The sequence below is a fragment of the Triturus cristatus genome, chromosome 4_2 (assembly GCF_964204655.1).
Source record: "Triturus cristatus chromosome 4_2, aTriCri1.1, whole genome shotgun sequence".
Lineage (NCBI taxonomy): Eukaryota > Metazoa > Chordata > Amphibia > Caudata > Salamandridae > Triturus > Triturus cristatus.
Genome location: NC_140586.1, coordinates 265,548,518 through 265,560,665, shown reverse-complemented (window position 1 = coordinate 265,560,665; position 12,148 = coordinate 265,548,518). Strand labels below are relative to the sequence as shown.

Here is a 12,148-nt window from a genome sequence, read left to right as displayed (position 1 = left end):
TTCCGCTACCTCCAGGTCTGCTATGCACTGCAGACACACATACCCAAAGGCTCTTCTCTCCCAGACTATACACCTCTTAAGGACAGACTGCTTGATGGTTACCTACCAGAAAAAATGATCTCCCTCACTTACAAGAAACTCATCAATAACGCAGCTCACCCCCTTCAGGAAATCAGAGGAAAGTGGGAAGGGGATGGCCTCAAACTAGACGACGAGGAATGGCAGGAGGCATTGTCCTCATCCAGCTCAAAATCCTACATAGGGTATACATCACTGGACCCTGCCTGGTCCGAATAAGGAGGGCTGAAGGGTGTTAATGCAGATGGCAATGTGGCTCTGAAGGAACGTTCATTCATATTATATGGGAGTGCGACCTCATTCAGAGATATTGGCGTCAAATACACACAGTACTAGGTGAAGTGTTGGGACTTGCTATCCGCCCTGAGGCGAAGAGATGCCTATTAAATGTATGGGAACCCACAGATTTGGGGAGAATGGGCAGGATCTTGGTAACACTAGGACTTATGTTGGTGAAAAGGAATATAGCTCAGCAATGGGGAGTCACCAACCCCACTACACTGGTGGATTGGAAGAAAAGCATGGACTGGTGCATGCCCCGGTAAAAGACGGTTTATATTGCAAGAGGTTGCCCAAAGAAATGGTCATTAATTTGGGGGGCCTGGAATACATACCGTATGGAGATTTGTAGTCCACCACGTAGCGCTAGCCTGGATGACTTGTCCTCACCATAAATGTACCCCCTGAAGCTCTAGGGTGTTATTCTGATTGCTGCTCTATATTGCCAACATGTCATTGAATGAATTCCTCCTGGCTGTAAATTATTTACATGCTGTTTGTTTCAGTGCTGATTTTTTTGTTTGTCATATAACAATAAAAAGAATTATAAAAAAAAGAAAGTGTTGTGCATGGTGGGGGAAATGCCTATAAATCTTCCTTAAGGTGCAGCTAGAGTGACAGCTCTACAAACGATAAACGGGGTTGGGAATGAGGTCTCGATTGAGAGAAGTAAACTCTCCAACTCCATTCTATCAAAATGTCCCTTTTAAAATTATTTATTTTGGATAAACTCTCTTGATGTGTTGCACTGTGAACCTCAGTGTGATGATTGCTGAGAGTCAAAAATTCTTTAAATCATCTTCCATGCAGCATGAGAGCTGTAGGAACTACTGTAATGAAGGCTCTCTTTAAGATGAAATCAAAATAAGACATATAATACGGTGCAAGGTAAGTTCTTAGTGAGATGCATTTGGCACAATTAAATATTTGTTAGGGGAAAGTCCTATACTTAGGCCTATTTTCTTTGATATCCAATAGAAGTGAGCAGCTCACATTACTCAATGTATATTCCATTGTTCTGAGATTTCCATCCAATTTTATTTGTAAGTTAAAGACGCCTGCATTGGTTGGCACATGATTCACAAGCTCATGTAATTTAACTCACCAAATTTAGCATATACATCTGTCACTGCTTGATTCAAGGCTAAGTCAATGAGTCCTCGCCCCAGGCAGAAGTGCGGAAAGATAATTAGTACATCTTTAAGTCTTTCATTGAATTTCAGCAAAGCCTGAAATACAAACAATTAATAAAAGAGATTGCAATATAAGGGGTTTATATGTCACTCAATAAATTTGAGCTATGCTTTTCAAATCTAATTTAATTCAAAATTTCTACAAATATTACAAAGATCTAATAAAAAGTAAGACCAAAATACATAGCAATAAATTACATCACAGTTTAAGAGAGGCAAACACTTTATTCTTTAACCATTTATGTTCTTCTTGGTTTAATATTTATAGTACATGAATCAAAGGTGTTACAAGCAAGTACTACAGAATAAGACTTCCTTTCTAATATTTCAAGTGTTGAATTATATACTTTCTAAATGACCCATGCATAGTGCAGAAGCATAAATCAGTGTTCAATGTAGCTGATAAACAGTTAATCTCAGATTTGTTAATTCGCGAGAAAGCAAAGCAGGAGGAAGAGCATATTTGGCAGAAAGGCAAACGTCTTTGAAATATACACAAAAGATGATACTAGGGTGCGAGACTGAAATTTAACATATTGCTAAACCTAGATGTTTATTGACCCAAGGTAGTATTTTAATTTTTTTGGGTTATGTAAAAAGGATTTTAATAATAGCCTTTATTACATTAATATAATGAACAATATTGATCAATAATCAGAATAAGTAATATGAACAGCAAAACAAAAAAACAAACGAAAACATATTTAAAAAAAAGAGGATCCCACAGAGTGGCAAAATGGCCTATAATGGTCCAGAAATCTACTCGGATATTAAAGATTACAAACCTGTAGAATGGACTATTTTGGATCTTCTGGAAATTCACCAATTTGTAGATGCTAGGAAAATTGTCCCATGGGTGACTATAAAGGCTTGCTGATGTTCCTTCTTTCCTCTCAACTATAACAATGTGTTGCATACAACTGAAATCCTTAAGGCTGCCATAAATGAAAGCAGGATTGATCCAACTATGTGCATGCATGGCGCGAGATACAATTTGAAAGGCTCTTTCAATATCACTGCACAATATGAAACTGTGTTCTAAGCATACTCAACAGGATCAAATCTGAGTTGAAAACCTTGCAGCTTGAGTGGAATAATGTTTCAATAGTGGAACTATTTGTATACTCTCAAAGATAACAGGATGCAAAAAACTGAATTTGTTTAAGGAAAGTAAACTAATTAATATAGCCCAAACGTTAAGCAAGCTAATTATCCTTTTCTGATGTCTGGCCAAGTTTACATTATATGGGTGTGCTTTTGTTGCTCTTCCCAAAGAAAAACTTTAAACAAACAGGAATTGTAGCATATGAAATTAAAATAAAGTGTCTGGTGGGATGGTGATTGTTATACAATTATTTCTGCCAGCACATGAAATGAAAGTTGTGGTTAGTCAGCTTCTCTGAAATTTGATTTTTAGGCCCACAGTCAATACCAATTCACAAAAAAAAATCCTAACCAATTTAATAAAGTGCCCAGAGGCTATGTTAGAACTGTAATATTTGCTTCAAATAAAATTGTGTCCGATTCATAATTTTAAGTCATTGTATTAAACAACTTACTTTTCTCCTTTTATTCAATAATCAGAATGCCATTCATTATCAAACAGCGTTGAGCCGCTATACAATTCGATAGTCGTAGAAGTGCTGTCCAACCAATATTTTAGTTTTTCTATTCTAAATGTAGTACAGAGTAACACGCATATTGATAATATCTCCACTAACATAACAAAACATAAGTTGAAACTAAAAGAGTTTGCAGATCACAAGGAATGGCAGACAAGTTGAAATTGAGGGGTATTAACTAGGGAAATTTGGGTAACAGAATACCAAGATGAAAAAAATTATAAAACATGCAGAGAAACAAACCAAGCTCTAACATCATCAGTGTCTCTACATAAATCTCACCATCTCTGGAATTTGAATTTAAAGAGAGTAACTCATACTTTACAGAAACTGAATATTTGTGAGAATGCTGTATATGTATATAGAAATTCACTGAAAAAACCATAGGTTTCACACATGTTATAGTTAGCTGGACATTTCACTCGTAAAAAACCATTGAAATTCCCCCGTTATAGTTAGTTCAGCTAACTATAACTCGCGCGACCGCAATCCACTGCTGATGACGTCGCATATTACATCACTGTATTCACTAAGATACTGTTAATAAGTCAGTTATACAATTAATTTTACAAAAAAAAACCATCCATTTAGACACTTATTTACCCATTTATTCTTCCATTAACCTTTAGATATACATATAAAAAAAATATTTTTTTTCCAGAAAGACACCTATTCGCTGGATGGTGTCATCAGTGATGTCATCAGTGATGTCATTTGAGATGTCATCAGTGATGTCATCAGTGATGTCACTGACCATGTCATGAGTGATGTAATATGCGACGTCATCAGCAGTGGATTGCGGTCGCGTGAGTTATAGTTAGCTGAACTAACTATAACGGGGGAATTTCAATGGTTTTTTACGAGTGAAATGTCCAGCTAACTATAACATGTGTGAAACCTATGGTTTTTTCAGTGAATTTGCAAGGTTTTTTAAATGCTAATTCTTAACTATAATGTGTGTGAAACCTATGGTTTTTTTAGTGAATTTATAAGGTTTTTTAAATGCTAATTTATGTATGTATTATTATATTTTTTATATATTTATTTTACAATAAACTGCCTATGTATATAGTTATAGATTGACTGTATCCTTTAATATGGAATGGCTCAGCTCTTTTATTTTGAATTTGGATAAAGTTGAACAGCATAGTTAATATCTTCTATAAACTTATAAACAGTTTAAAATGTTTTTTTCTAAGGGTTTTTCACAGTGCGCGCACGGTGCACACACCCCGCGATTTTTTGAAAAAAAATAAAATGTTTTTTTCACCCTTCGGGGTCCTTCAGGGACCCCCTGACAAAGGCTAGGCGGTCAGGAACTCTCTACCCTGCCCCCTTTTCACGTTCTCCACCTTTCTTTTTCACTGCCACACACAAAATGGCGTCCGACACTTCCTGATTTCGACCAATTCGAATGTTGACTGACATCTAACCACCAATCAGAATTACGCTCGCGCACAGCACCGTGCGCGCAGGGTGCGCGCATATAGATATTTATGTACTTTTAACTGCAATTTTCTCAGGAACTACTGAACAGATTGACACCATATATGCAAAATGCACATGCCTGACCTGAGGACTACCTCTTTGCCAAATTTCAAGTAATTCTGTTCAGCCGTTCGGGCTGTACCTTCGACTAAAGGTCCAATGGGAAAATGCATGGGGAAAACGCGTTTTGGGACCCCCCTTTTTTCTCAGCCCCCGCTTGACGAATCACCCCAAGACTTTCAGGGTAGGAGCAGAGCGCCCCATTAGTTTTGAAAATTTCGCGAGGATTCGTCAACCGGCGCCAAAGTTATTCAAAATAGAATTTTCAGATTTCCTATGGAAACTCGGTCCTAACTATAACTATCTACTGGCGACCGCCAGTAGATAATATATATATATATATATATATATATATATATATATATATATACATATATGTCACTCCCCCAACTCCGGTAGAACTCGGGGCTGTCGCAGGCGGTCCGAGTTAGGATACCGGAACTCCTCAAATGTACTCCACACTGTTCCTTTTCACGCCAAGGAAATACTCGGACACTCCAAGAAGGTAAATACTTTTAATCAGCAAGCAGGACGACGCGTTTCACCATTACGGCTTTATCACGCTCGTATGGTTAACTCAACGCCATGTTTAAATACAAATTTGATCGTGTAACAAAATAGTCAAAACAAAAAGCGGACTTCAGGTATATACATAGTGGAAAAAGGCATGACTAAAGGAGTGGCCATTTTGAAGTTGCAAGTACGCTAGTCTCATATAATGTAATTAAATACACAACCCTCAGTGGAGATGGAGAATACATACTGCTCTATCCCAATGTTCAATAAATTTACAAAACATATGGAGAAATAACATGAACTGCGCTAAATTTTTTTTTTTTTTTTTTTTTTTTATAAACGCAATATGCTACTTATGGCTCCAAAAACGAAACATAGCGTACATCCATCAATTAATGCATTGATGGTAAGTATAGACTCTTTAAACATCCTCGTCCATATAGACACACTTTGTTGTTGGATTGTTGTTATTACTCAGAAGTACGCAAAATTCTCAAAAAACATTGGCATGTGTTGCTGACTGATGATCATCTCAAAAAGGATCTGGCAAGTAATCCTCAGATTACATTTAAAAAAGGAAGATCACTTCGAGATGTACTCAGCCACAATCATGTCACAGAAATTGAAATCAATCCTTCCAAGGGAATACCTGGTTTTAAGTGCTGTCGCAAATGCAAAGCATGTAAAAACAGTAGTGATTGCAACTCATTACCAGTACCGAACTCTAAAAGAGAGTTCATAATCAGGAAGAAACTTACATGTAACACCACGTACTGTGTTTATGTTTTGATCTGTCCATGTGACATGTGGTATATAGGGAGTACAAAACACGAAGCGAAGAAAAGAGTTCTTGAGCATCTTCGTGCAATACGTAATAACAACAAACAGTACCCCATAGCGAGACATTTCTTTGAAAAACACATGCAGGATAACACACTTGTTCGTATGGTGGTGATTGATACAGTGGATTTGGGAGTCAGGGGTGGTAACAGAGAATTGTCCCTTAGAAAACTGGAATCCCGCTATATCATTGATTTGGGCAGCATGGCCCCTATGGGGTTGAACTTAAGTGAAGAATTGGCTGTGCATTTGCACAACTAAATGAGTCTGTATTGTCTGCTTCAGTGGTTACTTGATTTTAACTACATTTTATCATTTTTTTCAGGAACTTCTCTTATACAAGTGGACTAACTATTGAAGCGTGTTATTTTTGTGTATGTAAATCTCTGCTGCTGTTACTAAGATATCATGCCCACTGGGGCTTTACTGAGGTTTGAGAATTTATCTAACACTACATGTCTAATTATATACTGATAGGACGAATATTTCATAGTAACGGTTGACAGTACCATGGAACAACTAGATTTACACACACTCGCATGGAATTACTGTTGGTGATTTATTTAAGTGTGTCTATATGGACGAGGATGTTTAAAGAGTCTATACTTACCATCAATGCATTAATTGATGGATGTACGCTATGTTTCGTTTTTGGAGCCATAAGTAGCATATTGCGTTTATAAAAAAAAAAAAAAAAAAAAAAAAAATTTTAGCGCAGTTCATGTTATTTCTCCATATGTTTTGTAAATTTATTGAACATTGGGATAGAGCAGTATGTATTCTCCATCTCCACTGAGGGTTGTGTATTTAATTACATTATATGAGACTAGCGTACTTGCAACTTCAAAATGGCCACTCCTTTAGTCATGCCTTTTTCCACTATGTATATACCTGAAGTCCGCTTTTTGTTTTGACTATTTTGTTACACGATCAAATTTGTATTTAAACATGGCGTTGAGTTAACCATACGAGCGTGATAAAGCCGTAATGGTGAAACGCGTCGTCCTGCTTGCTGATTAAAAGTATTTACCTTCTTGGAGTGTCCGAGTATTTCCTTGGCGTGAAAAGGAACAGTGTGGAGTATATATACATATATATATATATATATATATATATAACCTACTGGCGGTCGCCAGTAGGTAGTTATAGTTAGGACCACGTTTCCATAGGAAATCCGCAACATTCTATTTTGAATAACTTTGGCGCCGGTTGACGAATCCTCGTGAATTTTTTAAAATAGGTGGGGCGCTACGCTCCGCTCCTACCCTGAAAGTTTCTGGGGGATTCGTCAAGCGGGGGCTGAGATAAAAGGGGGGTCCCAAAACGCGTTTTTCCCATGCATTTTTCCATAGGACCTTTAGACACAGCTACAGCCCGAACGGCTGAACAGAATTACTTGAAATTTGGCAGAGAGGTAGTCCTCAGGTCAAGGAAGTGCCTTTTGTAGGTTTGGTGTAAATCTGTTCAGTAGATTCTGAGAAAATAGCCTTTAAATCAATATATATATCTGAGCCAGCTTACGGTGCGCTTACGGTGCGCTTACCGTACGCGTACGGTGGCGTGCGCGATTCTGATTGGCTCTTAGATCTTAGTAAACATTCGAATCGGTCGAAACCAGGAAGCGGCGGCCGCCATTTCGTGTGTTTCACTCAGAAAAAAAAGAGTGATATCTTGAAAAGGGGGCAAGGGAGAGAGTTACAGACCCCCTAACATTTGTAAGGGGGTCAAAGAAGGACAGAAAAGTACAAAGAAAATATTTATTGATTTTAAAAAAAATCGCGGGGTACGCGTACGGTAAGCTCAACGTACGCGTACGGTAGAAAAAAAATAAAATAAAAGAAATGAAATGCAGATTTAAGAGTTTAGATATTAGGGGGCTCTAAAAAGAGCCGTTGTGTTTATGAAGTGATTTTTTAGTGGTACCTACAAGTAAGTACCGAAGCAGAGTCTAAGGTTCAAGAGGAAGACTCTGTTCCCTTCATCATTGAAGTGCACACCATCTCCTCTATAAATGTCTTGCATGTCGTAACGCAAGTTGTTGTGGTAAATGGAACCCATACCATAGTCACGGAGCAAAGCAGAAACAGATTTGTTGACGTGCTTTCTTGCTTTGTCAATCTGCGGACAGAAATGATTGGACCAGTTCCATTTTTGCCTTTGGCATATGTTAGAAAACCCAAAGGCAGTTTTAGGGAAAAGTGAAAACAGTTGTGCAAAGGTGTCCTTCATAAGCATTTCCAGACCTACCCCAGTCAAAGTGCCTAGGTCATTGCCACCACAGTGCACTATTATGAGGTCAGGGTGTTGGATTTGCATGAAGGATTTCACCAATGGCATCAATTGGTGCCACTTTAACCCTCTCTGACCAATCCATTTAATGTCTACATTTGGCAAAGCAAGGTCTCTCACCATATCTGTTTTCTCTGCATACTTTTCACTCCAGAAGACATAGCTGTGCCCTACAATCCACACTGTGAACATCTTCAAAGGAGAACTGGATGCACTCAGGAGGTGTAATTCAGTAGAATGGTAAAAAGAAATGAAAGACAGTTTGGAAATGGAGGCATACATATTTTTTTCATAAAAAAAAGAACTGATTGGCTGTTTCATACCATTCTAGAATAAAAACTAGGCTGTATGTGTAAATTAATAGAAGCATGTTTTGTATTGGTACAGAATAATGTGTTACCAAAGAACAGTACTATGGATTTGCTGTTAGGTTTGAAAAGTCAAGCACTCTTGCTCTGTGGAATTGAAACATTGTTTGGTGAACTTCTGACCTAACTCCACACAGCAGTGTTCCATGAGCTGTTGCTATGGTAGCAGGCAGAAGTCAAGTTGGGGGAAGGGTACTAGGCAGAAGTCAAGTTGGGGGAAGGGTACTTTTGGAAAAGGGTTGGTTTTCAACCAATAGAAATGTGTGATTACATTTGAAAAAAAGGGGGAAGCACTGAGATTTGAAATGAACATGTATATGTGTGGAAAAAGAGAGGGAAAGTTTGCCATTATCTGGTTCTGCTGAGAGGAGAGAGGTGTAAAGAACAGAGATCCTGGCTCTGATAATCTGCTGTTTGAGTGCCACATTTCTTTCACAGCTAACTAATTTTAAAGGTGAGTTTAGAGTTTGAGAGGGGATGTATATGGTGAATTAAGAAATGAATAATAGAAATGGAATTCCTTTTGTTGAAGTTGTGTTTATTATTTTCTGTTTTGGGAGAAATTTAAATGTGAGGAACATGTAAAATAATATGGACTATGTTTTCACGATAAATTAAGGTGTACTGGTAAAAATAAAGAATACTTTAAGGGTTTGAGGTTGGACTCAGTAATGCAAATACATACAGCATCAGTAAGGCTGGTGGCCCTTGCTGGAGTGTAGGCAGTCACCCAGGTTACACATGGTGCTGGTTTGAAAAAGCAGTTTGGACATGTTCTTTTTTAAGAATCTGAAAAGTGGATTCAAAATGTGTCAGTCTGTAAAAGTGTTTATCACTTGCAAAAAAAGAGTAGTAAGTGTGCTTTCAAATTGGCAAAGAAATTTCGTTTTGTGACTAATATGAAAACATGACTCTGTGTGCAAAGAGGAATTACAGGCAGAGATTTATTGCGTATTGCTCTGGTGATTTCACAGTTGCATTAGATGGAAAGGGGGAGCCATTTTTTGGTGCAGAAGCAGACTCTTAGCACACACCCAGCTGCTTACCCTGTGGAATCATGCACAGTATTCACAAGCGAGTGGGGTCTGAGGTTTCAGTCAGTAATGCAAATACATTCAGCATCACTAAGGCTGGTTGCCCTTGCTGGAGTGTAGTCAGTCACCCAGGTTACACATGGTGCTGGTATGAAAAAGCAGTTTGGACATGTGCTTTTTTAAGAATCTGAAAAGTGGATTCATAATGTGTCAGTCTGTAAAAGTGTTTATCACTTGCCAAAAAAAAGAGTAGTAAGTGTGCTTTCAAATTGGCAAAGAAATTTCGTATTGTGACTAATATGAAAACATGACTCTGTGTGCAAAGAGGAATTACAGGCAGAGATTTATTGCGTATTGCTCTGGTGATTTCACAGTTGCATTAGATGGAAAGGGGGAGCCATTTTTTGGTGCAGAAGCAGACTCTTAGCACACACTCAGCTGCTTACCCTGTGGAATCATGCACAGTATTCACAAGCGAGTGGGGTTTGAGGTTTCAGTCAGTAATGCAAATACATTCAGCATCACTAAGGCTGGTTGCCCTTGCTGGAGTGTAGTCAGTCACCCAGGTTACACATGGTGCTGGTCTGAAAAAGCAGTTTGGACATGTGCTTTTTTAAGAATCTGAAAAGGGGATTCATAATGTGTCAGTCTGTAAAAGTGTTTATCACTTGCCAAAAAAAAGAGTAGTAAGTGTGCTTTCAAATTGGCAAAGAAATTTCGTTTTGTGACTAATATGAAAACATGACTCTGTGTGCAAAGAGGAATTACAGGCAGAGATTTATTGCGTATTGCTCTGGTGATTTCACAGTTGCATTAGATGGAAAGGGGGAGCCATTTTTTGGTGCAGAAGCAGACTCTTAGCACACACCCAGCTGCTTACCCTGTGGAATCATGCATAGTATTCACAAGCGAGTGGGGTTTGAGGTTTCAGTCAGTAATGCAAAAACATTCAGCATCACTAAGGCTGGTTGCCCTTGCTGGAGTGTAGTCAGTCACCCAGGTTACACATGGTGCTGGTCTGAAAAAGCAGTTTGGACATGTGCTTTTTTAAGAATCTGAAAAGTGGATTCAAAATGTGTCAGTCTGTAAAAGTGTTTATCACTTGCCAAAAAAAAGAGTAGTAAGTGTGCTTTCAAATTGGCAAAGAAATTTCGTTTTGTGACTAATATGAAAACATGACTCTGTGTGCAAAGAGGAATTACAGGCAGAGATTTATTGCGTATTGCTCTGGTGATTTCACAGTTGCATTAGATGGAAAGGGGGAGCCATTTTTTGGTGCAGAAGCAGACTCTTAGCACACACCCAGCTGCTTACCCTGTGGAATCATGCACAGTATTCACAAGCGAGTGGGGTTTGAGGTTTCAGTCAGTAATGCGAAAACATTCAGTATCACTAAGGCTGGTTGCCCTTGCTGGAGTGTAGTCAGTCACCCAGGTTACACATGGTGCTGGTCTGAAAAAGCAGTTTGGACATGTGCTTTTTTAAGAATCTGAAAAGTGGATTCAAAATGTGTCAGTCTGTAAAAGTGTTTATCACTTGCCCAAAAAAAAAATAGTAAGTGTGCTTTCAAATTGGCAAAGAAATTTTGTTTTGTGACTAATATGAAAACATGACTCTGTGTGCAAAGAGGAATTACAGGCAGAGATTTATTGCGTATTGCTCTGGTGATTTCACAGTTGCATTAGATGGAAAGGGGGAGCCATTTTTTGGTGCAGAAGCAGACTCTTAGCACACACCCAGCTGCTTACCCTGTGGAATCATGCACAGTATTCACAAGCAAGTGGGGTTTGAGGTTTCAGTCAGTAATGCGAAAACATTCAGCATCACTAAGGCTGGTTGCCCTTGCTGGAGTGTAGTCAGTCACCCAGGTTACACATGGTGCTGGTCTGAAAAAGCAGTTTGGACATGTGCTTTTTTAAGAATCTGAAAAGTGGATTCAAAATGTGTCAGTCTGTAAAAGTGTTTATCACTTGCCAAAAAAAAGAGTAGTAAGTGTGCTTTCAAATTGGCAAAGAAATTTCGTTTTGTGACTAATATGAAAACATGACTGTGTGCAAAGAGGAATTACAGGCAGAGATTTATTGCGTACTGCTCTGGTGATTTCACAGTTGCATTAGATGGAAAGGGGGAGCCATTTTTTGGTGCAGAAGCAGACTCTTAGCACACACCCAGCTGCTTACCCTGTGGAATCATGCACAGTATTCACAAGCGAGTGGGGTTTGAGGTTTTAGTCAGTAATGCAAATACATTCAGCATCACTAAGGCTGGTTGCCCTTGCTGGAGTGTAGTCAGTCACCCAGGTTACACATGGTGCTGGTCTGAAAAAGCAGTTTGGACATGTGCTTTTTTAAGAATCTAAAAAGTGGATTCATAATGTGTCA

General features: G+C 38.5%; 1 protein-coding gene across 2 annotated transcripts in view; it reads right to left on the bottom strand.

Moving 5' to 3' along the window:
• Positions 1–12,148, bottom strand: part of ABCA4 (ATP binding cassette subfamily A member 4) — a 1,118,748-nt gene that overhangs the window by 98,550 nt on the left and 1,008,050 nt on the right. For both annotated transcript variants that reach the window (XM_085601480.1, XM_085601481.1), the window contains one exon: positions 1,463–1,586. In XM_085601480.1, the coding sequence (XP_085457606.1) occupies positions 1,463–1,586 (124 nt within the window). The remainder of the gene's footprint in view (positions 1–1,462; positions 1,587–12,148) is intronic.